Source organism: Poecilia formosa, unplaced genomic scaffold (genome assembly GCF_000485575.1).
Source record: "Poecilia formosa unplaced genomic scaffold, Poecilia_formosa-5.1.2 Scaffold80, whole genome shotgun sequence".
Taxonomy (NCBI): Eukaryota; Metazoa; Chordata; class Actinopteri; order Cyprinodontiformes; family Poeciliidae; genus Poecilia; species Poecilia formosa.
Genome location: NW_006800019.1, coordinates 928,316 through 950,426, shown reverse-complemented (window position 1 = coordinate 950,426; position 22,111 = coordinate 928,316). Strand labels below are relative to the sequence as shown.

The 22,111-nt window shown below is 42.6% G+C and overlaps 1 protein-coding gene across 4 annotated transcripts in view; it reads right to left on the bottom strand.

The window, feature by feature from the left end:
- kmt2d (lysine (K)-specific methyltransferase 2D) overlaps positions 1–18,574 on the bottom strand; it is a 34,426-nt gene extending 15,852 nt beyond the window's left edge. The window contains exons 1-34 of one of the 4 annotated variants that reach the window (XM_016673669.1): positions 17,735–18,574; positions 15,457–15,539; positions 14,903–15,011; positions 14,557–14,759; positions 14,338–14,447; positions 14,074–14,236; positions 13,478–13,649; positions 13,245–13,359; positions 12,661–12,839; positions 11,919–12,181; positions 11,704–11,823; positions 10,539–11,293; positions 10,299–10,415; positions 9,361–9,474; positions 9,149–9,253; positions 8,891–9,072; positions 8,436–8,600; positions 8,086–8,195; positions 7,918–7,959; positions 6,912–7,100; positions 6,650–6,823; positions 6,241–6,363; positions 5,736–5,857; positions 5,480–5,615; positions 5,291–5,371; positions 5,123–5,197; positions 4,627–4,785; positions 4,298–4,367; positions 3,889–4,124; positions 3,700–3,773; positions 2,983–3,033; positions 1,273–2,904; positions 1,007–1,183; positions 508–647 (exon numbers count right to left, since the gene is read on the bottom strand). In XM_016673669.1, coding sequence (XP_016529155.1) covers positions 508–647; positions 1,007–1,183; positions 1,273–2,904; positions 2,983–3,033; positions 3,700–3,773; positions 3,889–4,124; positions 4,298–4,367; positions 4,627–4,785; positions 5,123–5,197; positions 5,291–5,371; positions 5,480–5,615; positions 5,736–5,857; positions 6,241–6,363; positions 6,650–6,823; positions 6,912–7,100; positions 7,918–7,959; positions 8,086–8,195; positions 8,436–8,600; positions 8,891–9,072; positions 9,149–9,253; positions 9,361–9,474; positions 10,299–10,415; positions 10,539–11,293; positions 11,704–11,823; positions 11,919–12,181; positions 12,661–12,839; positions 13,245–13,359; positions 13,478–13,649; positions 14,074–14,236; positions 14,338–14,447; positions 14,557–14,759; positions 14,903–15,011; positions 15,457–15,505 — 6,512 coding nt within the window. In that variant the 5' untranslated portion in view covers positions 15,506–15,539; positions 17,735–18,574. Of the gene's footprint in view, positions 1–507; positions 648–1,006; positions 1,184–1,272; positions 2,905–2,982; positions 3,034–3,699; positions 3,774–3,888; positions 4,125–4,297; positions 4,368–4,626; positions 4,786–5,122; positions 5,198–5,290; positions 5,372–5,479; positions 5,616–5,735; positions 5,858–6,240; positions 6,364–6,649; positions 6,824–6,911; positions 7,101–7,917; positions 7,960–8,085; positions 8,196–8,435; positions 8,601–8,890; positions 9,073–9,148; positions 9,254–9,360; positions 9,475–10,298; positions 10,416–10,538; positions 11,294–11,703; positions 11,824–11,918; positions 12,182–12,660; positions 12,840–13,244; positions 13,360–13,477; positions 13,650–14,073; positions 14,237–14,337; positions 14,448–14,556; positions 14,760–14,902; positions 15,012–15,456; positions 15,540–16,028; positions 16,497–17,734 lie in introns of those variants that run through there. The other 3 variants (XM_007556596.2, XM_016673668.1, XM_016673666.1) reach the window with 3 other exon arrangements.
- Between the last annotated feature and the right edge of the window lie 3,537 nt (positions 18,575–22,111).

Genomic DNA, 22,111 nt, shown 5'->3' with positions numbered 1-22,111 from the left:
TTTTCTGCGCAATTCAATGCGTCACTGGGTATGAATCCACAGTCGTACAAATTTACCATACTGCAGAGGTGTACGACAGATATAAGCATCGAGTCCGCCTACATCCCCCAGAATGCTGTAAAGTCCCAAAATTTTATCTAGCGTATTTTCCATTGATACTGATTGCAATGGATATCGTTATTGTTTTATGGCCCTACCCAAGGAAACAGATCAGCTACAGATTTCTTCCACTTTTTCCTTTTTGAGATCACAAAAAACTATTTAAAAGTATTTCTTACAATATAAATCTGACATGAAGCTCTCTGTATAAAATGAATGTTTATTCTAACTAATGTTCGATCTTATCAAGTTTGATTTTAGCATTCAAAACTCAAGCCCACCGTAGCTTTCTGTAGCCCACTTCTGAGGTTGAGAATCAAAGCTTTAGAAGGTCAGCTTTCAATTTGTCATTGATGTTATTACATAACAGCAACATTACTGAAGATTCTACTTTATAACAGAGCTTGCCTGAGTCCACTTGTATCCATAATGGCAGCTGTTCCTGTAGGCGGTGGGCGAATGAGCTTATCATCCATGCCTCCTCCGACCACGGGCATCTTCCCAGGAACAGAAACTTGAGCCTCAGAGGGAACAGGAGCAACACGGTCCTAAACGAAGCAACGCTAGTTAAATGTACACTATTTATTCTTGTTTGTTTATACTATCGAATCTTTCTGTGAATGGTTAGGTTAACTTCATTATGTTATAACAATTTTTGCCACATGTCAAAGTAAAAAAAAAAAAACAACAAAAAAAAAACAAAACAATCAGTTCCCATTTCTTTCTCAACAATTAACAAGACAACCATCTGATATTATCCACACAATAGCTGGCAGATCTGCCCCTGCTGTCTCTGTGCTACATGCTTTCAATTCTTCACACCATAGTGACTGCGTCATTGTAGCCTTCCTGCAACAATATATCATCACAATGTGTCTTTCTTGTGTAATTGCTGCAGAAGGTTTACCTGTGGGTAAGGTGGAGGAGCTCTGAGGGTCTTATCTTGTTGAAAAGCTCCCATCTCCCCCCCAGACCAGCCCGGGGAAGCGTTTCCAGCAGCTGCAGCAGCTGCAGCCTCTTTCTCCTGTTTGATTGTAATCTTCTGCCTTTGCTGCCTGATTATAAAGTCCCTCAGCTTTTGCCGCTGTTGAAACAAAATGCAAGCAGTGGTTTACAAGAGAGAAGACGTGCACCGACTGACTTTTAAACAACAGATTCTGAGAGTTCTGGTACCTGCTTGTACTTCTCCAGTTCAGATGGGCTCAGTCCAACTAAGGAAGGTTCCTGCACATTTGAGATGTCCGGCATTTCTTGTGCGCCTTGCACAGCCGGCTGATGAGGCAGCTCTGGAGGGTGAACAGCAGATAGTTCCTGGGATTCAGAAGCAGGCGGTGCCCTGGAACCGAGGGCGTCTGCTCCTTGGGTCAGCTGAGGCTGGGTCTGCTGAGGCTGACCTGGGACCACCGGGCTCTGCTGCTGGGTGCTTAGATAAGACCCCGTGCTGGGGCTGCGATTAAAGGCAGGTTTTCCAGAGAGTGGGTCCACCGTGGAACTACTGTTGGGATGGCCGGGAGGGGGCTGGTTGGGGTGAGGTGATGTTTTGTAGTTTCCAGTTCCCTCGGAGGAATGAGAGGGAGTGCGAGGAGGTTTGTGGAGAGCAGCGAAGGGGTCTCTGGACTGTGGTCTAGAAGGTGGCCTGGAGCAAGGGTCTGGGGACTGGAAACGAGGAGTAGCCGGAGACTGGACAGCATACGGATCGGAGGACATGCCACCAGGAGTGTGGGGAGACGGGACACTACCCTGGGACTGTGGACTGGAGGGGACTCTATGGCCCTGATCCTGCTGGGTAGCTGGGTGTCTCTGGGCTCCCAGACCACAGTTGTCACCCGACTGTGGTCTGGGGGTAACCTGCGGGTGAGAGTGAGGGTCAGAGAAACTATGGGAGGGAGACTGGCGGTAGCCCTCTGAAGGATGGTTCGGGGAAGCTCCTGGATGAGGCGGTCCACCGTCTCCCTGGTGCATTCGAGGCGTCATGGGGGCCTTGAATAGACCGTCCCCAGCCTCAAGCATCCCAGATGGAGACCCAGTGGAAAGCTCCAGTCTTCCTGCAACAGAAGATCGAGGAGAAGGTGCACTAAACTCAGCTCTGTGCTGTCCTGCACCGACAGGCGAGGAAGCCACGGCGGAGGGGGATGAAGATGAACCAAAGTCCGACCGTCCCATCCCTGGCTGGCCTCTGAAAGGGTCTACATGCTGAGTGTTGTGGAGTGGTGAGAAGACTGGTGACTCCCCGATGCTGGGGCCACGTGAATGGGGACTTCCAGAAGGACCTAAGGCCTCCTGTGAGCCCTGCTGTGAATGTAGGAGGAGACCCTGTTGTTGCTGCTGCTGCTGTTGCTGCAGCTGCGATTTGAAGTACGGATCAACGTGCTGGGCCCGTCTAGGGGTTCCAGGAGTTCCTGGTTGCATGTCATAAATGCTGAGGCTGTCTGGCCGTCCCTGAGGAGGACCCTGTGGGCCGGAAGCGGGGTAACCTGAGGAAGAGGCCTGCAGAGGGCTGGCCCCGGTATGGGAGAAGGGTGTGCTGGGATGCGAGTGCGAGAGGGGCGACTGCGGAGGAAGCTTAGCCAGGGGGTCAGTCCGGCTTTCAGCTGACAGCGGGGTCTTAAGAGCTCCGTCTGAGAAAAATACAGAAGATGACCCCGAATCAGGAGGAAAGGAATAGGGGCTGTCTGCAGAGCTCGGGTGGGAAGAGATGGAAGCGGAGCCTGAGGGGGGCGGGATCTGGAGGTGTAGAGTCGGCCGCTCGCTTTTAGGACGCACCGCCTCCGTCTTGACAGGGCGGCACACCTGACTCTCTGCCTGCTGTAATTTCAACAACACGAAGTTAAAGAAGGCAGGGATTTAAGCACGATAAAGGTGAATGATGAAAATGTAACTTGCCTTTTGTGCCTTGTTAATCCTCTGTGCTGCTCGGTTGTCTTTGGCCTTTTGCTACAATGGAAAATATTGCGGTTAATTTTTTTTTTAAATATTTACTTTGTAAAACTAAACAAGATTGCCAAGAGATTAAAATATTTGCAATTTCTGAATGAGGTTATTTAAGTCAATATGTGGTTTCCCTTTTCAAAATAAGAGTTCACAAGCATCAAGTGACTGAATACAGAATAAAATAAAGTGTCATGAAGTTGCATTTTACACGTTAATGTAATATTTAGCTGGGTGGACAGCGTCTCGGGGCAGCAGATGCTCACAGAGATCATGCATAAAGCGGCCCGTAATGCTAAAGGCCACACAGTGATGGAAGCACAGATGAGATGGAGAAGAAAGCAGGAAATAAACACAAATCACAACAGATATAGTCATCGCCAAAGTGTCATGCAGCCCTGCTGGTGGAAAACATACCAAAAACTGTCATTATAACATGTTTTTCTAAACTTTTAACATTTCCAATCTAAGTAAATGGGATATAAACCATTTTACACAAACAAGAGCTGTAAATGATTATGTCTATTTAGTGTTGGATGAGCATTGCTTACATTCAGTTTTATAAGAACTGAAGAATTTCAATAGCCCTCCCCCCACGCCCCCCTTTTTCTGATTTCTACTGAAGCCCATTTAAATGCTACCTGTGCTATTTCTACCCAAGAATAAACCTACCAAGTATGGAACCTTGTCAGCAGCAGACACCTTCCTCCAGATCTTCATAATCTGCTTACAGCGACTTGCCCAGTCTGAAAAAAAAAAAAAAAGCAAACATTTTAGCAGTTGCTCCATAAGACTACAGAAAGTCTAATTTTGACAGAGTGATCTCAAACTAGGCTGTGAGGTATTTCCCAGCTCACTAACCTGGGTAGTCCTGTTTCAGCGAAGGGAAATTGGTATTGGCATAAAGAACCGGAGAAATGGTGGAGAGCTCTCCGAGCTCCTCGTCTTTTTCCCAGCGCTGGAGGCTTCGCTGGTTGTAGGACAGACCATCACCTTCTGCCTCCGTGGGAGTGGGCGGAGAGGAGGGCGTCACCGGGGTGGAGGGGGTGGCCCAGGGGCTCTCCTCACCCCCATCAGGACTGAACAGTCCTCTTTCTCTGCAAGTCACGAAAAAACATTGATTTTTGTAACTCTACGAGCTAAACTGAGTATAAATAGCAGGGATACCTGACAACTGGGAAATGTAAAACGGCAATTTTTAACAGCCGTTTCTATACGAGAAGCATTTCAGTAAACTAATAAGCACTAAGCAGTTCGGTATTGGTCCTACCGCATTTCAAAGAAGGGAGACTGCGAGAGGCCAGGAAAAGCATCCATCATTCCAGCAGAGGGCAGCGGCCCTGCAAGGGAAACCAAGATTAAATACACACACGACTCATCTGTACTTCAGTTATTACATTATAAGACATGTGACAGAAACTGCTGATAAAACCCAAAATATTAAAATCTTTGTCGATAACTCGGTTATGAGTTTAAAAAGAGAAATGAAGTGAAGTATTTAATGAGTTTGCAAATGACGCCAGAGCAACAGACTTTTAAATCCTGTGTAGGAACGAAGGGCAGTTTCTGTAATAACATGCAGGGGTCTATTTCACACACCTGAGGGGAGGGCTCTTTGTGGTGCAGCACTGCGATTTAACTCTCCCTTTGTGCCTTCCAAGATGGGCTTCATCCCCCCTAAAGAAGAACCGTCTGACACACCCAGAACCTTCCTGAAGAACTGCTCAGAGTCCTGACTCTCCACTCCCTGTGGAAGACCTGTCACAAGCAAAAAGGAATGAAAAACTGAGTATTTGGAAAGTTTCCAGTACTAGACCCTTCATTTTTATATATATATTACACCTTTCCACTGGGTCTCTAATAACGCTGTACAAGTTATCAAGTGAAGTCACTTTGACCGAATCATTCATAACAGGTTTAATGCTGAGAACAGCAGCGGTGGATAGACTCCCACTTTCACTGTGAGCCGCTGAGTGAAACCTGGGCGATGCGGCGTTAGGAGTTTCCGCTAGATGGAAACTTTCCCCCCAAAAAAACAGGCAGAGTATATAAAAGTCAGAGAAAATATGTTAATTAATTAGAATCAGGTAATCACCTTCACTTTTTTCTGGCTCAGAGTCTTTGAGATGAGCTGACTGCTCCTTCACTGCCGAGGAAGGAATGGGAATTCCTAAAATCACAAAATATTTTTGAGCCAATCTTGAAACAGCTTTAGTAAAATTGTAATGAATATGTTGGCCTCGACATCCCCAGAAAGTCTTACCTGTGCCGTCTCCCTGAGGCTGGGGAACTTCACCCCCCTCTCTCTTTACAGGAAAACTCCCGTCCGCCGCCCGATCCTTGGCTTCAGCATGAGAGAGCGAGAGAAGCACAAAGATGAGTCTATGAACATTTGCCAAGCTCGGTGTGTAACATTCAGGACCGTGTCGCTGCTTCATTTAGGCGTTCCTACCTTCTGGGGCAGCAGGTTGGACTCCTGCTGGCTTTAGTAGCACGGGCTGCACAAGGCATGCACCCGACCTCTGGCCTGGAGCTACCATCACAGCTTTCTTACTCAAGTCTATTAGTGTCTTACCAAAGAAGGCCTCCTGAAAACGCAGTAGCAGATTTTGTACGCAAATGTTAAAATAAATAAATTAAAAAAAATCACTGAATAATTTAGATGACAAAACCTTTTTAAGCACAGGAGAGACAGAGAGTGTGCAAACCTGGAGATAAGCTGGAAACATGTCCTCCAGTTTGCTCTTTTTTCTGCCCCGGCGCTTCTTGGCCTGTTCTTCACCTTCTGCTGGTTTGGGATCCATTATGTTGTCTGTGTCTGGGTGAGGACCTATACACACACACACACACACACACACACATAGCATTCACTTCAACAATATGCATTTAAAAGGCTCAGAGTTAGTTCACAACAAAGGATGATGGGATTTAACTTGGGATGCACCAATATCGATATCAATATCCAATATAAATTATGCTATTACTCCTGATAACCTATAGTTACCAACATTATACGTATTTTGCTAGCCTTTTCATAAGAGAAAGAAAATTGCTAACGTCAGCCGATACCAATATTAAAGCAGATATATGGTAATAAAGTAGTTTATGCAGACATTATGCAAACATGTTTGACTGTCAACAGCACACAGCATTAAGATGTCCTTAACGATAAAGCTACTAAACAATAAAATCGGGCAATCTGTTGACTCCAACCTTCTTCAATGGTTCGCTCAATTGGCTGACCGTCTAACGTGGTCTCTCCAGCCAGCTGGGCAAAGAACTCCTTCTTTAAGCGTGTGTGACACTTCCTTTGTCGCACCATGAAGCCCCCAATCCCTAAAACACACAAATAAGAAATTAAATTTATCTTGAGAAAAAAAAAAAGAAAAAAAATAAAAGACTGACATCCAGAAGAATTTATTCCCTTTCAATCAAGTGCAAGACTGGAGTGGAGCAGAACTACACACGAAGCCTTCCACCGGGGACACAATGGAACAACAATAATAAAATGTGAGAAAGTTACAGGTGTGTTTACACTTATTCCAGATCTTGTAACTGCTGAGAAAAAAAAAAAAAAAAAAAGATGTCAGAGTTAAACTGCATAACATTCCAGGAGGCTTACCTGGTCTGTAGGGTTTTCGTTTCCTCTTTTTACTGTCCTCCGTCTCGTCGGCTCCGCCTTTGAGGCCGTCACAGTCCCCCATGCCTTCCGCGCCAGCGTCCCTCTCACCACCTTCTCTGTCAGGACTCCCTGGCGCCTCCATCTTGGATTCACAATCCATTGGCTCACCACAACCTAATAATTCAAAAGTCAACGCTTGAAGAACGAACGCAACACGGACGAATGTTTTATCGGCCGTCAGATGCGGTGAAACCGGGCCCACCTTTCCCGTCGTCGCCGTCTCCTTCGACCTCCCTCATATCCATTCCATCGGGGCCGCCGTCGCAGCACAGAGTGCCGAGACGAGAGCGACGCTGCCGTCTCTTATGCAGGGGAGACATGGAGATGCTGCGCAGCAGGGACATGCCTGACTCGGTCAGCCACACGCCCTCCAGACGGTAGAACTGGGGTTCTGTGGGGGAAATTTTTTTTTTCAATTTTAGGGACTTGGTACAAAAAAAAAAAAAAAAAAAGAGAAAACTACGACGTGCCATTGCATTTCAATTTTTTTTAATAATATTGTTTGCAAGTAATGAAAACCTAAAATTATGTTTCCCAGAAAGTTTGTGTATTAAATAAAACCAATCATAAGAGATTTTTAATAGAGAAATTTCCTGCTGAAAAGTACATAAATGTATTGCACGTTACACGTCGTCAACATTTGGTTAGGGCTGCTTTTGCATGAATTACTGCACCTATGCAGCATGACATGGAGGTAATAAGCCTGTCTTCTGATTAGTCAAGCAAATTTTAGTATTTTATTTTGCACTGTGATAAAATGCCAAGTCCGACTGGAAAAGGAAATCAGAAGCTCTACAGCAACGAGGCGCTGACTCAGCAGCAGCTCAAGTTGGCAACTCTTGAAAGAGCATTCATTTACAAACCATCAGGCTGCAGTTATTCTTGTTGTGTACCTTTTTTCTACCACATGTTTTCCCTCCACTCAACTTTCCGTTAATATTTTTGGACACAGCCAATGATTGCTTAAGGCTGTGACACTACATTTTCCAATTAAAAAAAAGTAAACTACTATTGCTCTCGTTTCATCACCTTAAAATGACCAGGAAAAAAACAAAAAAAAAAACAGTTTAAATATTTCACTCCGTTTGCGATGAATTTAAATCATATACAAATGACACGTTTTGAACTAAATTACAAAAATAAATGAACTTCTCAATATTCTAATCAACCGAGGTGCACCTGCAGGTAATTCCATAAAATCCACTGACCTGGCTCTTTGATCTTTATTGAAGCCATAATAGCCGACTCTACTACAGAGGACAACAGGAAGGAGAATTAGAAAGCAAAAGTAAATCATGACATCAGTGCACTGATGAAAATCTTGACACCGCGACATTCGCTTTCGGTTCCGTCGGCTTCATCATTCTGAGACTCACCCACGGGTTTTGGAACATACGGCGTGCAGGATGTGCACGCGAAGCCTTCGTCGGAGGCTTGCTCCACCTCGTCCTCCGTGTACAGGCTCTCGCAAACAGCATGGACCCATCTGCACAGGCACACAGGAAAACACGCCGACACACACGCACGCACACACACACACACACACACACGCACACACACACACACTCCTTTCGTAAATGCCAACAAAATCAAAAGATGTTATGGAATAATTTATGACGAGAAAACTCCATGAATAATCTATCTCCCTCTTGTCGTCATTAGCCGCATCCCTGTGAATTCCTAAGTTTCTCTTGGCGTGTGCGGATGTAGGGAGCGCGGCACGCACCGGTCGCAGTACTGACACTGCAGCAGCAGCTCCTCTTCCATGAAGTTCTCCCTGCAGACCGGACAGGTGACGAGGCTGGCGCACGGCCCGCAGTGCGTGTAGTTGTTCTGCCACTCGCAGTGGAAGCCTGGTGAGCTGGAGCCGCACTGGACACAGCACACACACCTGCACGGAAGGAGTCGGGTCACACTTACACCGATCCAGTAAAAGTGTATTATTATTACTATTATTATTATTAAAACGAATGCGACAATGGAAGATTTTTTGATTTATTCAATGCTACAAAAGAAAAAGAAAGAGCAAGGAGACTTGAAATTGCTAATGCGGAGCTGAGATGCTGTGTTTCAGCGTTTTACATAATATGCAAATGTGCATGTACTCATTTCCATTTGACCTAGTTCAAAAGGAACAGCACTGAAAAGACTACTGCACACCAAGAGTCATTCTTATTTTACCATTTGCACTTCCAGCCCCCCTTCGGCACGGTGTGCAGGGGAGGGTCCAGGCAGTAGGTGTGGTAGCTGACATCGCAGTCGTCGCAGAGCAGCAGGCGGGACGGGTCCGACGCCTTCCCACACTTTTCGCACACGATGCACTCCAAACAACGCCAGCCCTTACGGAGCTTCGTCTTGGTGATCTGGAGAAGACAAACGCGCTCAAGTCTACGCCTCGACAAGTTGAGTATTATAGACGTAACTGACGCAGTTCCTTACTTTGCTGTTCACACAGTAAGGGTGGTAACACTGGGCACACTGAGCGCAAGCTAGCAGCTGGCCCTCCGCGCCCTTTCCGAAACTGCCGCACACCACACACATGTCCTGAAACAGACGAGAGTATGGGGTCAGATAGAGAGATACGCACCGCTTGGGATTTTTATTTTTTATTTCTTTCGTGACAACCCGCAGCAAATTGAAAAGTGTTGTACCTGGAGCAGGACGAATTTGTCTGTGTTTGAGAAGAGAACCACCGTGTTCTGCATGGTGTCGTCTTCCTCGTCGTCTTCTTCCTTGCTTAGTCCAGTGTCTGAGGCCATGCTTAGCTGCAAGGAAGGATACCAGATGTGTTTGATTATAAGCACGGATTTGTTTTCATTCATTTGTTACTCGGGAGGAATAACAAATGTAAAAGAAAAAGAATTAGCATTAATTGTAGAGTCTCACAGTTTCCACATTCACACCTTTCCTGACTTGACTTTTCAATTCTGAGCATCTACAACACAAACATTTGTGAACAAAAATGAATGACCCATGATTGCTTTCACTAATCATAGTGAAATATTATTACGAGGACATGGATGCGTCTCACTTCATCCCGACTGTGACAACATTCCAGTCTAAGCATTAAATATAATTGCAGACAGAAAGTTAGCTGAAGCCATTTGGAGCACTTCATCTGTTCTCCTATTGACTTTCCCTTGAGACCTGATGTTGCTGATTTACACTTTGTTACCAACTATAATGACATATAATGTTGTCCCAGTGTTTCTGCTGGGCTTTCAGATTGCAAATATTCCCAAAATATATCTGGAGGTTTAAAATGTTGTCCTTACTTCAGTTAATTTTTGTCTCCCCAGTGAGAGTATTTACTATTATTTTTTTCTGATATGTGCGAACAATATCTTCCTTTACATCTTCCAAAGGCCATGAAAAACTAAAACAAACACATTTTAATTCCGTTTCACTTTGTGTATGAAAATGCTTTGGTTGCAATTCAGCTTTATGACGGATCATATCAAGCAATGCATTGATCAGGCTTCCTCAAACTGACTGAGTGTTGACATTTTTGTACATTTCATAGATGCCCAAAAGAGGTTTTGGACTTTTTGAGACAGGAGCTCAGAGTCCAGGCGACTGGAAAGCTCACCAAAAAGGCATCGATGCAGGACGCCATGGCTTTGAGGCGTGACCTCCCGCCACGCCCTCTTCCTCCTCCGCCGCCACCCCGAGGTCTCCGCTTTCCAGGGAAGCTGCTGCTTCGCCCCTACAAGTTAAAATAAAAGGATAAATGAACAACCCAAAAGACACTTTGTCATAAAAAAAAAAACAAAAAAAACAAAACACTTTCACCCTTCAGATATTAAAATCAACGTCATGGTGACCTCACCTGTTTGACCCGTGAACGGCCCGGCGACCCTCTCCGTTTCGCCTTCTCCCTGTCGCTCCGGAGGGCATCGAAGGGAAGCGAGTCATCGGTCTCTGTGAGGTTATCGCCGTGGGAACGGCCGGCGGGAACCAGTCCGAGCTCCATGGCCAGCTGATTGTCCGGTTCCCCGGGCGAGCCCAGGAAGCCGCTGCTGCTGGACATCTCGTCCAGCAGCAGCTCGGGCTTCGCTGCCTGCAGCTCCTGCTTTATGTCCAAATGATGTCCTTTCATTTGCTCGTCGTCCTCCTCTTCTTCTTCCTCCTCGGATTGAGGAAGGAGCCTCGCCTCCACGTCCATGGCAGAAAGCGCGTCTTGTGCGTCTGCCGACGGCGAGGTGGCGGAAGGCGACTGGAGGCCTTGGCACCGACTCCTCTCGGGTTTGTCGTCCACGGACGGCAGCTCGGGTTTGTCCACAGAGACAGAAAAGGCCGCTGGTCTCTGCGCGTCCTTTCTGAACGGTTCCACGACGCAGCCGCTCCGTAACGACTCCTCCGGGGCTTCTGTCCCAGAGAGGGTGGACTCTTGCTTGTGCTCCTCCACGCTTCCAGTTGCTTGGTGTGATGATGCGGTGGGCTCTGGTGTAGGGTTAATGTCGTGCCGAGTTTCTGCTGAGAAGACCCGAGAGGGCGGGCTTTGAGACTTCTCGCAGAGCTTTTCCTCTGATCTCCGTTCATCAGCAGGAAGACCAGCGGCTCCTTGTTCCGTCGTAGCACGAGCTGGATTTAAAAAATACGTCATTATCAGCATTAGATATATACACACATAACTACAAAAACATTTTAAAAAGTTAATTTACGTTCGCATATTAGATAACTTAAAAAAAAAAACAAAAAAACATTTAGGTTTATTAGATGGTGCTACATGTCAAGTGTTTATACCTGTTTATCTACCACCAATGAGAAGAAATGAATTAAACACTTTGTGTTTAATTCATTTATATGTTTATGTAGGAGTTTCATTTCTAGATTACCTTTATTGTCATTGTATATTTAGAAGCACAACATTACTAAGCTGTTTTAACATTGACACTTGAAATAAATGTTTCTCAGTTATTCTAATTTATTGGGATGCACACAAAAAAACAAACAAAATTCTAATTATTTCAAAAATAATTATTTTTATTCACCTGTAGACACAGCTGAAGCAGATGACTCCTGACAGGTGGATCCTTCTGCTGCCGCCTGCGGTTCTTGCTTCATTTCCTTCCCCTTAGCATCTGCTGAGTGAACTACTGCAGACTCCAAACCTAAACCAAGTAAAAACGAGCTCATTAAAAAGCCAGAACTTTTTTTTTTTTTCCCTCAGCTTCAACTTTTCAGGTTCTTTGAAATTCTAACATACCCAAATCCATGGGGGCGTCTCTCTGAGGTTCATCTTTTACGGCGTCCATCCCGGTTGCACCTTTCTGTCCGGGAGTTGCTTCTGATGAATCTGCTGCCGTTTCAGTGACCAGGTCAGCTTGGATTGTCATCTCCTCCCCAGACTGAATGTCGTCCATGCAGGTCTGACCAGCAGGTTGCTGCTGCTGATCCTCCTTGCAAAGAAGACAGATGTCCTTGGCTTCTGAAAGCTCTCCCAGTGCAGAACACTCGATGTGCATCCATCTGAGAAAAGCAACAAAAAAAAAAAAAAAGAAAAAAAAAGTTGTATTACAAGAACATCAGCTCGCACCAGGATGCACCAGTTGATTGAGGCTGGAATAGATCAGCAGGTCAAATATTGAAAAATTAAGTTTGTTCAAATGCATCAAAAACATAAGTTTCCATTAATTTTCAATCTATAACAGTCAAACAAACAGCAGTGTGTATTTTGATTACATTTTTGGAGTTCAACAACAACAGATAAAAGGTGAGAGACATGAGCAAATACATATCTAACCCTTGTAAATTCCAAATTTATAGTTAGGTTCAAAAATACAAAATCTGATAAATAAGAAAACATTCACCACACTTTTCGTGCGCATTATACTCCTGGATAAATCTGAGTGAACGGGCGAGAACTGAAAGGAAACTGCAAAGGAAAAGCAAAAAGTGGTGCGTCTCTAATGAACACAATTTAAATCTCCACTGTGTGTTAAGCGGACCTGTGGCACACGTCGCAACACTGAAGCCCAACAGACGGGTTGGCAGCTTTGCTGCAAACGCAACACACTGAGCTGCGGTGTTGCTGGCACTCTTCACACACGTTGTAGTTTTCAAACCACTGGGCCGAACCTGGCAGCGTCAACCCACGGACGCCACACTCCATGCAAACGCGGCACCTCTGTGGAAAAACACAACATGGTGATAATAAGGACCAATTCCTCAAAATGGAGAGCATATTTCATTCCATCAGCTAAATTCTAACAGGTAACACTTTAATATGGTTTTACTGTAATGTGCAATAAGTCTTCTCCACATAATCGACTGTTTAATCCGTCTAAAAGCAGATCATTATTCTTGTAAACATGATGTATGTACAATTTTCAGACTTTTACAACATTAGATTGTTTTTGTGTGTATGCTTAATCAGAGGATGTCAGTAGAGGTTTTCTAGGTTTTGGTTTTGTTTTTTTTTATTCACTGCCGGATGATTAGCGCAACAAAATCTTATAAATAGCAAAAATGCCATAAATAGTAATGGATAGTGTTACTGCTAATAAGAAATGAAAATCAAAAAGTGACTAACTCTGCATTTCCAAGGGTCAGAGGGAAGAGAATCCATGGCTGGTTGGAGACAGAACGTGTGATATCCCTTATCACAAGCATCACACACCAACATTTTGGAGTCTTCTCCTGGTTGTCTAAAAGTGAAATTAAAGAACTTGGTGTTATTTGAAAACAATACACATGTCATTTCAAACAAAGATATGCAGCCCAAATCTTAAGTGTGGATGTAGTTTGTCCACATGTCGAACTTACCTGCAAGTCTGGCACACTTTACACTCTGGGCACTGCCATCCTGCCCGCTGGACAGGCGTGGCACCGATTTCCAGGCAGGACGCATGATAATGGAGGCCACAACCCGTGCAGAAAAGTAGCTCTGTGAGCTCCCCAACTGAATCGCACACTGCACACCAGGCCTCCTCACCAGCTGTAAGCAAAATATACAAATACAGATTTGCAAAGGGAAAATTGCATCATCAGTTTGTTTTTTTTTTTGCTTTTTGAATGAATTTCAGTTACTTGATTTATTAAGTGGGACAGTTTGGAACAATGGAACGAGATTTTCTACAGTGTCAGAGAATTCAGCTGTTTTTAAATGGAAAATTACAGTCAAATCCTTTTAAGATTTATTCAAAAGAAGTCAATTCTGAACCTGCTAAGTGCTAACTGTGCTCACATCTCATTGGATGTCCACCTTGTACATACTTAAAAATAATAACAGGCAGTAATAACACAGTCACTAATCAAAACACAGGAGCAAGGAGAGGAGCTGCCAGATAGCTGATAACATAACTCCTATACTACAAGCACACTCAAAGTTATAAGTAAGGTATGAAGAGAACGTCTCTTACCCAACTCCTCAGCCTTGTTTATATGCTCTGGACAGAGGAGGACCAACTGTTTCATGGATTGGAAGGATCCACTGGCCGCAGAGCACGGGAAGTGGTAGAATCGCGAGCAGCCCTCTACATGGCATTGTATGGTTGCACCCAGTCTTTTGCAATACTCACAAAGCTGAAATAAACCAAGAGAAGAAAACACTCAATTTCCTGACAAAAGTGATCATTTAATATTTCTCTTACACTCCATGTAAAGTTGATGGAGCGCAGACTCACCCGTTGAGTCCCTGAGATAACAGCTTTATCCACATCCTCCAGCTCCTCGTCTTTCGTCTGCTTCACCCCGTCTGACCACACCGCACACCAGTGGTGGACCCAACAACCCCCTGCTCATCGCAACAATAAACAGAAAATACCTCACAAATGTCAATAAAAAAGAAGAGCGTGACTGCCTTGCGATGTCGAAACGGCACAGAAACGCATTTTGAGCTTAACCTGAGTCGTCAAAGAGTGCCGTCAGACAAGAAGAGTCAGAAAAACCAATGGAAGACAGGTCATCATTTCCAGGCAGTGGCAGTGGGAAAGCTGATGGCTTTTGAGTTGGTCGCTCCAACGACGACCTGAAGTGTCGCAGTTCCCGCTGTCCAAGCAAACTCCGCTCCACACAATTACAAAGGGCACAGGCACGAATGCATTCTCTGTCCACATAATAATGATAAAAATAATAATAATAATAAAAAAAAAAACAAACATTTTAATCACTTTAATGAGAAGATACAAAAAAATGAACATAATCTTGTATTAAAGAAACAGGCAATTCTGAGGCAAACAGGGAACTTACACAGGTGTGCTGGAGGAGGTTGCATCAACACCAGACTCGTCTGCGGCAGGAGAGACTTTGGACGACTCCTGGAGGGAGACGGGCTGGTGTCCAGAGGCGCTATCATCTGCTAGCAAATACAAAAAAAATAAATAATAAAACAGATATATAGAGATATCAAATTATTTATTACTGCTTAGTTCAAATTAAATTAGAGATCCATATCCCCATAAAAAAAAACTATATCCAAAATAAAGATGCATCAATAAACATAACAAAAAAGGTTTTTTTTTTTCTTGTTCTTTTAAATATTAAATGCATCACATTCAAGAACTCCCAACTCATTTTGGATCATAAACACATCAACCAACAGAACAATTTTCTGCTGGATTAAAATTCAGTGCATCTATCCGAGAACATAACAAGCATTGTTCCTATTATTTGGTATAATCCTTAGGATTATCCCTAGGGTTAAAAAAATAATAATACTCAACAGAAAGAAAGTTGGAAATCAGTATCAATTAGAAAAAGCTTAATTGGAGCAGGTATGAAATGGAATACCATGAAAACTTTACCTGTTGGTTCAGAGTCATTCTCTTCGCAGTTCGATTTCTGCTCGTCCATTCCACGTACAAATTTTGACCTCCTTAACAGAGATCTACAAAACAAAACAAAATTGTGGATCACAAACAGGGCAGGTACGAGAAAACTTTTAGCACATATCAAAATTATTGGAATGATTTCCTTTACTTCGGAAATGGGCAAAACCATCGAGATTAAGTCTGCTTACTTGAAATACCCAACAACTTGGATAAAACACTGACAGTAAAGTGTTACAAAGTCACACGTCTCAAAAATGCAAGGCACTGATTGCAATCTGAAAACCAAACAACTCAAATATTTAGAATAAAAACAAGCATCGGATGCACAACACTGCATTAAGCAATTCAACGTAAAAATACTAAATCAGCGACACAGCTAGTTTAATAAGACAGCCACATTTAGACTTTCCTGTGATCCCCATGTGTTAATTTCGTAGCTTTATTATTAATGCAACCGAGATTTAACGCCAACTCATGAAAATACCGCGAAGGTTACGTACGAGCGATCATTCAGAAATGGCTTTTTAACTATCCAACTTATTTACCAAGCGATGCATAATCCACGTCGATGAAGCCTCCGTGGACAAAAAGCCCTCGAGCTCGCAACTAAGCTGTGTATTATTTAATTAAACAGCCACAAAACGGGATACACAAAGAAAATACAACTTCCTTATTAAGAGCTTCCTGTTGCAGCGGAGCCCTTTTCGTGCAGAACACGGTCACTGAGAAATAATAGTTCCGCCATGGGATTGAAGCGCTCAACGAAACGCCGTAAAACAAACAATGAATGCGAATCGGTTTTAGCCACATAATAGATGAGAAAGGAGAGAACAATAAGTGCGACAACTCGTGTGCATATAAATACACGAGTAATTAATTTTCCAAGTGGCTCTTTGTGTATTACAAAACAATTATTGTGTCATAAGCCCCGAGTACATGCATTTCGTAATGTTTCCTTTTCATTGTATAAAAGTAAATGGAAGTAGATGACATAGTTTTGTTATTGATTCCTTTGCTCTGTCTTTTTTTTTTTAACGAATTCACTCAAAAGCACCACTCCTAAACAGTTTGAATGCAAACGACGTTAACAAAAAAGATCATATTTAAATTAAAAACTTGTAATTAATACGAATAAACATCAGGGGATAACAGTTAAGGTTAAGCAAAGATTTTTGCCACATCTATTTGAATGATCACGCATATATTACAAACATATCCTCATTTTCATGGAGGAAATACGAACAGAGGGGAAGTGATGTGTGGGGTCAAAATACTGTATTGGGGCCTTAAATGAAAATCACTCGAATTCAAATAAAGATATGCTCCCCGATCAAAACCTGGACGATCTTAAAGCAGGCTATTTTTTATTTTATTTTTTTACAACTACAACCAAAACTCCCACAATAAGACTCCACAGACGTACACAGTAAAAACATCCCGAACTGCATCAAAATGAGTGTGAATGCAACTGAGCTAATGGACACAATCTCTTTAGCATTGCAATCTCTTTAACATTGCATCGCTGTTCTCAATCGGGAGCGAGAAACACTCGAAACACACTCCAAAACAAGGCGCACATTTCACAATCCGATACCCCAGCACTAACACGCTTTAAGACGACACGTTTCCGAAGATATGCCATATGCTTTGCTGTAAAGGAAAAACAGAATTGATCGAAGCAAAAGTAATAAACACGATGTCCACAAGACTTCACATTATAGTTAGTGTTGCAAACTAACTGCGAACAGTATTAAATCTGGATATAAAATGGTAATAATCAGAAACTGGGGTGTGCTGCTGAACTACAATAAAGAGTTTATAGCTGAATAATAGCAGAGCCAAGCACTTTCTCAATGTAAACACCGACTTCAAAGGGTTGGTTCCAACCAGCAATTAGACGCATCCATGTCAGTGACGAAAATTCTACAAAGCTAACAATTACCTATTGTGGCGCAGCTACAAACTTTCCCGAAGAAATCCCAAGAACCGAAACTACACTACGCTCAGGGACGTGTAGTTTTGAAATATGTCAACTGGATTTTACTTGGATCTCCATGTGAATACAAGCAGTGCAGAACAACCAAAAGAGAACACACAGGGTACCACAGCTAGCTTTCCAGCAATTAGATAGATTCATCTGGCAGCTAAATGCTACAGATAGCAGCGCTAACACCGGTCTAAGGTCAGGGTTAGTGTGTTTAGATCAGTATGCTGCAAGGAATTAAAGCATGCCACACATGTCCCTACCTACCTTAGAAAAATAATGTCCTCTTCTCATGCATCAGCAAGATCTAAAGAGCCACAAAGCTTCCGAAAATGCTGATGCTCGCTTCATTTTATGTACCCGGACTAACGCTGCGGCTAGCCCCGGCTGTTGTGAGAGTGGGGGAAGTGCAAGTCGGCGGAAGGCAAGTCAGTCAGCAGGCAGGCTTTGCTAGCTGTTTAACTACACGGACAACACCGTCGTTACCCGGCTAACCAACGGCCGGACTTCTGTAATGACCAGTCGGGGAACTTTTGTATCCAAAAGCAAGTCTCCGGCTAGTCCAGAAAAATGTTTCCTGGCTCCACGTAGCGATGGTGAACGTAGCTTGAGGGCTAACATTAGCAAGCTCCAGTTATGTTCTGGAATCTCACTCGAAGAGGTCGTTCGTTGCAGCAAGTTTGCATAAATTGTCTGTATCCGGAAAGTGCTGCGCTGAACTTTGTAGACAAGCCAGGGAAAAATGGTTTCCTTCAAGTTTTTTTTTGTTTTTTTTTTGCCGAGTGCTGACTTTCATCTAACTGAATTTGCAGTTCAACTTTGCATGGGTACCCTTGTATTGGGTCACTAGCATCTCTTCTTTCCCTTCGCTAAACTGCGTTGCGTCTCCAAACGGCTGTTCCACTAAAGTGGCTAGCCTATGCTAGCTGTGCTACGTTATAAACAACTACGTCGAAAATTAATTCATCCAAACGAGCAATTCGTAATTATGCCTCACCGGAGCATATGTTACAACTTGGGGGTGATGCTAAAGAGATAAACCCTGTGGAGGTTGATCATTGAGCACGCAACATGGGATTTTAATTTCGAAAGCGCGGCCACTGAAATATGGTGGATAATAGATATTAGGTCATTAGATTTTCGATCCAGGGAAGCCATTTTTCATTAGATTGTTATGATTGTAACAGCAGAGCTACACTGATATCCCTGTTTGTGAGTGATTTAGCTGGGTTTCACAGTTAAGAAAAAAACGCTTTCTGAGTTAATTCCCTATTTATACAAATTAATATTGGTAAGCAATTGCAGCAAATGTAAATATAGTATTACGACAGATTATTTTTATACTTTTTTTTTACTAGATTTACTGAACGTTTCATGTTGTAAAACAATAAGATTTTTAAAAATCTGATCCTGACCAGTATTTGTTGAGAAACATTTCGTTTTGCCGAATCATTACGAAACTTAGGTGTAATCAGTGGAAAATAATTCAACATCTCTGTCTATGACACAATTACAGTGTTTGTACAAAGATTTAATTAAAAAAAATATGTCATGTGTTTAAATTGATTTAATTTGATACAGAAAACAAAATTTGTCTCCTCTAAATATACTGCCATAATAAGCCATAATATGTATGGCTTATTATATTAACTCCAAAAACCACTGATTATTACTTCAACCAAAGGGCTTTTTGTATTGTTGTGAAATGTCATGAGAAAAGGAATGAGAAAGTAGCAAAAGAAAAAACAGTTCTTTATCTATTTACAGAAGTTGGAAGTAAGTAGTTACATTTACTTTAGTAACTTTTTTGGGGGAGTGAGGGAAGGTGGGGGGGCAACTTCTAGGAATACTTTTGCTGCACCCGAAACGCTTTTTCAAAACTTTTTTGAATTTGAAAACAAAACATTTCTTCTGCTTTAGATGTTTGTTTGTTTGTTTTTTTAAATTATGTTCCAACTTTGTGGGAACAGCTTGAGGGATGATTCCTTTTTATTTCAGTACAACTCCACACCAGATCTCCTTTTTACTCCAGTACTCCACACCAGATCTCAAAGCACGTTCCAAAACGAGACGGATGAGCGAGTTTATTATGGAGGAAGCTAACTGGCCTTCACAAAGTGCTGACCTAAACTTGATGTATTAGATCAGAGATTGCAACCCAGTCCTTACTGCCCAACGTCACTGCAAGACATAACAAATGCCCTAGTGGAAGAATAGTGGAAAGCCTTCATAATTCCAAAACCTCATGGAGAGCTTTTCAAGAAGAGTCATCCATATTCTTAATCCATATTAAACACTATGGATTAAGAATAGGATGTCACTCAAGTTCATATATATGTAAACAAAAAAAAAAAAGATGAGTGGTTACTTTGGTTATATGGTGTTTATAATGCTTAGTCCACAGTATAGTATATTTTTGACCAAGTAACACTAGGAATCTAAAAAAACTCATATTAGTTGTTTACTTTGTCAGGTTTTTTGCTTGGGCATAGCCTGCAGTTAATAAATGTGATAGGCAGTTCTTCTCTCGGTTCAACACCATCGTAGTCCATGTTTACCATAACTGTAAGTGGTATGAAAACGTAGGTGTAAATTTTAGCTGCCTATAAGATCCTAGAGGTGTAGGGTCGCAAATAGCAAAAGGGCGCCGTCTGAGTTGTTGCTTTTCTTCATCTGATGCCTTATCCATGTCAGAAAATTACTCAAAAATAAAACAAATAGCCAGGGAAAAATAAGTTCAAAACAGCTGCTCTGAGAATTAATCTGCTTCTCATCTTGACTAACACTCTCTTTCTCATTGAGCACTTAAAATCCAAGAACAGTTTGCCTACAAAGCCGTTTCATTTAGCAGGAAACTGTAGCCATTTCCCAAGCCCTTCTATAATCTATGAACGGGCACACATGCATAGTACAAGGTTAGCTCTTGGTTTTGTAGGTAACCTTTCATGAAGGCGCCAACCTCCTCCCAACCCTCCTTTCTTGATCCCATTGTGAAAAGGCCTGAGGCAATACACACACTAAAGCTCTAATGTCATTTGGAATGACCCTGTGAACTTACAGAAAATGGGGAACAGCCTGTCCCACTGGAAGAAGGTCACAAGTTTGATCCACGGCCACTCCTGACACGTCTCAGAGGGGGACGTACAATCTAGAAGCAGCTCAAAACGAAGAGCCGCAGTAAAAGTAGGTTTTTATTTATTTTTTTATCGAATTCTCCAGTTTCATTCACTGTAGATGACAGAATTTTCACTGCTGCTGGAGCATTATCTGCAGTTGTGCTAGAAAAAAGAAATCTGATAGACTTTGAGAGCAGAGCACAGAAATAATGTAGAGTGTTACAGCTGAAACAAAATGTTCTGGTTTGAGTTAAACCTAATGGGTATTGTTGCTCCAACGTCAACTTTTCAACACGAAACTAAACGAATATGACATAATTTACAACACCCTCTACATTTATTTTCATTGGCACAACACTTGGTAGCAAGTAACACTAATAATTCATATAAACTAGAAGCAACTGAAGTGTTTAGTACTCTGCACTTTTTTAAGGACATTAGGGTGTTAAAAAAAACAACCTATGAATTATAAATTGAAAACAAGTAACCTTTCCTTCATTACCTTTTTATGCTGATATATTGAGAAGCTCAATTTTTCTCCATGACGTCCAGTGGCATACATGTGAGGGTACATATTTCAATTTCAAGTTGTCCCTCTTCAAAATGGGAAAGACAAGAGAACCGCAGTCTTATCTTATTTGAGATTATGTTTCTGCAATAAAATATCAATTTATTTTAGGTTATTGTACACCAGAGATGCTGTTAAATTAGGAGGTCAGTGTCCGGTGGAAGATGTTAAACCTCTGTGGGGTTTAACGTGAAAATGACTAAAGCTCTTCACAAAGTCTAAGGAGAATAAAAACAGCTTGCCAGCTTCTGCCTCATAAAAATTGTAGAAATACGTACTATGTCTTCAATTTCCCCTACATTCATGAACCCCGGATGTGCCACCTTTGACTCTTTCAGAGAGCTGTCCCCACATACAGATTTTATTGTTGGAGATTTGCGCCAGCAGTTTTCCTCTGGTTCTGTTTGGTCAGCTAATGTTTGAGTTTCTCTTCGTCTGAATGCGAGGTGAACATGTTTTCATTTGGAAAATAAGGCATTACTGGTTCCAGTGACAGGATTACTTAACTCCCCATTCAGCTTTAAGACAATTAGATCAGATTTTGGAGGGGGCTGAGACTGGTTAGAGCGGGTTGACTGATTGGTCAACAGATCTGAACAGAGGGTGGTATTAAAACGCCAAGGTGCTCCTATTGGCCAGGCGATGAGGCCAATGCTTTCCCATCTGGCTCCTGCGCTTCAAGGATAATCCCCTGGAATACCTCCACAGATGTTTACAATGGAATACGAGCCTGGCAAGCACAATGCATTTTTTGTCTTTAGTTGGATGTTTCTATTCAATTTTATTTTATTTTTGACACTTAAAATTTAAAGGTCACTCAATAAAAAAAATAAAAAAAAAAGAAATGGCAAAAAGAAGTCATAAAAAGCCTCTTTCACATAGCTGAGTTTTGTTTATCTGCGGTTTATCCTCTTAATATTTTATTATTGAGGTCACTGGGTTCTGGTAACATCCTACAGA